Source organism: Halyomorpha halys, unplaced genomic scaffold (genome assembly GCF_000696795.3).
Source record: "Halyomorpha halys isolate HHAL.00 unplaced genomic scaffold, Hhal_1.1 Scaffold1164.1, whole genome shotgun sequence".
NCBI lineage: Eukaryota > Metazoa > Arthropoda > Insecta > Hemiptera > Pentatomidae > Halyomorpha > Halyomorpha halys.
This window is the reverse complement of record NW_027115560.1, coordinates 156,644-160,814: the sequence shown is the minus strand read 5'-3', so window position 1 is coordinate 160,814 and position 4,171 is coordinate 156,644. Positions and strand designations below refer to the sequence as shown.

General features: G+C 30.0%; 1 protein-coding gene across 1 annotated transcript in view; it reads left to right on the top strand.

Annotated features, from left to right (window-relative positions):
* Positions 1 to 4,171, top strand: part of LOC106688613 (bifunctional purine biosynthesis protein ATIC) — a 16,622-nt gene that overhangs the window by 5,822 nt on the left and 6,629 nt on the right. Inside the window, exons 5-7 of the mRNA XM_014433157.3 lie at positions 2,203 to 2,335; positions 3,184 to 3,359; positions 3,448 to 3,608. Coding sequence (XP_014288643.1) covers positions 2,203 to 2,335; positions 3,184 to 3,359; positions 3,448 to 3,608 — 470 coding nt within the window. The remainder of the gene's footprint in view (positions 1 to 2,202; positions 2,336 to 3,183; positions 3,360 to 3,447; positions 3,609 to 4,171) is intronic.

Genomic DNA, 4,171 nt, shown 5'->3' with positions numbered 1-4,171 from the left:
AAGATTGGAAGTAAATGAAGTTATCTTTTTTTTTTAACCGGACCACCGCAGATGTGGAAGCACACACCCATACAAATATATATTTAAAAAAATTGTGTTCCCAAACATACATATAACACATATAAGTATTTTATATTATGATATACTAACACGTCTTACCTAATTATCTCAAATGCTCTATCGGATTTATATTGGGAGTTTGTGTGAGCCAGCCTAAAACCATAATTCTCATTAAATAAATTATTTCCTACAGTTATTAAGAGCTATTATTACTTTTAGGAAACAGAATTTTACAACTGTTTTTACAGGACTGAGACTCGTCTTAACTTTTTAAGTAACAGACCTCAACTTAATATGTACTTAAAAAGTCTGTTAAACTAGGAAACAATTTTTAAAGTGGAATATATGTAGTCCAGTAGAAAGCTGAGAAAACAATCATGAATAATTCAAAATTTTATGAAGACTTTTAGCCACTTGAAAGCCCACATGTAGCGGTTTGAATTAAAACAAATTCTACTTGTTTTTGAAGTTTACTATGCTCCAATTAAGAATTATCTGACTTTAATAGTGTTTTAGTTATTGCTTTGTATTTAATAAGAACTGTGATGCTTAAAAAATACACAAAATATTAATTTTCTCCTTTTCTGTAGAAAATTGGATCATTATATATGTGAACTTTTTTGTTGGTTTCGAAGTCTTCTTGAACCTCCTTAAATATTGCTATAGACTTATGGGACATCCTATAAAATTTGATACATAGATTATAAATTATACATATTATTGTTCTTGTACAGTTAATTGGCTTTGTAGTTTTATTTATCCACCTTTTACCTTACATAACATTTTGTTTTCAATTTATAATGCCAATTAATTGTTACATAACCATCCTGATGTTTAGCAATCTTTAAACGATAGCTTATCAACTCTATCTCTTAAGTATATTTATATCATGTTTATATCAATTATTAAAATTACAACTGTATTATTGGATGTGCAGTATAACTAAATTGAAATTTTTAACTCCCTATTGACTTAAGGAAATGAATCATATATGTCTTGTGATCTTTATTTTCTGAGGTGAAAAAATATGTGGTGATGGTAGACCAGAATAAGATATCTTTCAACTGGAATAGCCCTGATAAATCTCTACAAAGTGGGACAAAACTTCGGCAAATAAATAGTTGTTGACTATTTTTTATTTCCTTTTGACCGCAACCCCGACCATCTTCTTCATAATTTGCAATATACTGTCAATCATTTATGGATATAACAGAATAAGAACTGTTTGGCTTAGACAGTGTTTTCACGATAATCTGAACTTCAGTATACGAAATTGTAATTGGGATAAACTGTTTGTTGTCAAAAGAACAAAGATTTCAATAAAACCAAAGAGATATATAGTAATATGAAATTTATTTTTGAAAATTTTGGGATCCACTCTGTTTACTGTCTCCATCTGCTTCATCTTTATTGTTATCTGAGAGGTTCAGAGGTTCTTTCAAAATCGTTACAATAATTTCCTTATCATTTAAAATCTCATTCTACCAGTGCTTCAGCTCCAGCTGTTGAGCACTATGACACCTCTGTGACCAAATTTGGTACACATTGTATGCAATAACTATACAAAACAAAATTGGTCTCCAACTTCAAGAGATGCTAATTAATTTTTTTTTTCATAAATGGCTGAGATATTGGCATAACTTTAATCGGTCACCATTTTAGAACAAAATGATTGGTGATAATGACAAATTTCAAAGATCATTCTGGTGTAACCTGTGACTAGTGCCAAATAAAAAGAAAAGTCGGCCTGGTAGAGTTTTGGAGAAAAGCCACAGTGACAGAGAGAATTTTTATTATTCCATTATTGTAATCTACATATCTTGAAATGTATAACCTCCAATTTTAGAAGTGACTAATTTTTTGGTCAATTATAAAGGTTCATCATTGAAAGTAAATCACAATTACATAAATGGCTCCTTATAGTTTATGTTGTTCTTTCTCTGCATAATAAGCAATCAGTATTGCAAAAACAATAAGTATTTGAGAGAGCATGGATAATCACAATTGTTTTGATCATTCCACCAATGTAAGATTTAATCCACTGTTTCTTTAATCCTAAACTTATAATTTCTCTCATCTTGGTGAAGTTGCTGGTTTAAAAGTGTTTATGAAACTTGTATACTAATTAAAAATCTTTTTCAGGTGGTGTCACATTACTCCGAGCTGCAGCTAAAAATCATGACCGAGTGACTGTCGTTTGTGATCCTGCTGATTATAACAGCATTATATCAGAAATTTCTGAGTCTAAAGACAAAGATACTTCCTTGCAAACGAGGTATAGCTTCTTTGGAAAAAAATTGAATATATGAGTTAATTTTGATCAAAAATTATGGACATTATATTATTCTCTACTGTTGGCTGTAATCCATGGCTTTACATCGATTTAATTTTAACAAATATTCTATTTATTTTTCTGATTTATATTTTGGTAAATTTATAAATCATCATCAAACCTTGCGATGAATAATCATCTTGAATAAGAAAGGTTTCATGACTTAGACTAAGTAGCGTGTTGATGTGTTGATATAGCTGATCAGAGTCCATGAACAAACCTTTGCTGCACATTTTCCATCTTATCATAAACAAACCCAATCTTACTTAATATAAAATAATCTTGTTGAAAATGTTTGTTATAGTTCACTTTATTTTTTCTGCTACTTTAAAAAAGAACTTTCAACTTAGTTTCAATGTTCTTTATTCCTAGCATGTGGCTTGTTGTGGCTCTAGGTATGTTTGAAGTCATGGTATTAAACATAGTTTTTATATGTTCTTCGCTACTTAATAAAAAAATAAAGTTAAAATTAATGAAAATAAAAAGAACTCGTCTGCTTCACAGAAACAAAATGAAACTGAGTTAAAAGGGCTGTGTTGGAGGGATTATGGAAAGGCATTTCCTCATATTTTCATTTAAGAGATTCTCTAATAACTGCTCTTGGCCATCTTGAGTAACTCCTAGATGTCCTGTTATCGATAAGTTATTGAATAATCTTGTGATATTCTTAATTTTAGTTTAACTATGAAATTTAGATGTATTTATATTTGATGCATTTCCTCCATAGACTTATGTGATTCTTCTTTTAAATAATTTATAACATGCTGATAATGTAATATTCTATTTTTCAGAAAACAATTGGCACTGAAAGCCTTCACCTGTACTGCAGATTATGATTCAGCAATCAGTGATTATTTTCGTAAGGAGTACTCACCTAATGTTTCACAAATTACTTTGCGTTATGGTATGAACCCACACCAGAAACCTGCTCAAATTTTTACTACTCTTTCTAAACTTCCATTGGATGGTATGCTTTATTAACTGTATTTCATGTTGAATGTTAACTGTATGTTTGTATGCCTTGGATATAATTATTTATTAGTTTTTGTTTTCAGTTGTTAATGGCTCTCCAGGTTTTATTAACCTTTGTGATGCATTAAATGGTTGGCAGTTGGTAAAAGAGCTTTCTTCAGCACTTGGTTTGCCTGCTGCAACATCTTTCAAACATGTTAGTCCGGCTGGTGCATCAGTTAGTACACCTTTGACTCGCGAACAGGTTGGTTTTTTTTTACAGAAATTGATGTAGCACAGTTAAATCCCTTTATTGAAACCTCAATCTAATGTTCTTTGTGAAGCTTTAATCTCTCTAGGTCTAATTTATTCAGCACTTAACTCACTGATGACTTATTTGTTTCATTGGCTAGATGATCTAATCGACTGATGTAACCTCGATATAACCTTGTATGTCATTTCTGTTTTTAAAATTAACAGCTGAATCTTGTATAGTACTTGGGTCTCAAAATGGAATATTTGATGCTAAAGAAAACATAGATAGATATTCTTAACAAATAAGAAAAAAATAACTTAATTTGCCTTTCTAAATTTGGGGAAGGGAGGGTATGTTTAAGTAATAAAAAACAAGTCTTGAGAATCAATCCTAACAAAAATTAAAGAATTAGCACAAAAAAACATAGATAGAAATTCTAAGAAACAACAACAAAGAAAACAACACAAAGAAACATAGAAGAAAACATAGATAGATATTCTTAACAAATAAGAAAAAAATAACTTAATTTGCCTTTCTAAATTTGGGGAAGGGAGGGTATGTTTAAGTAATAA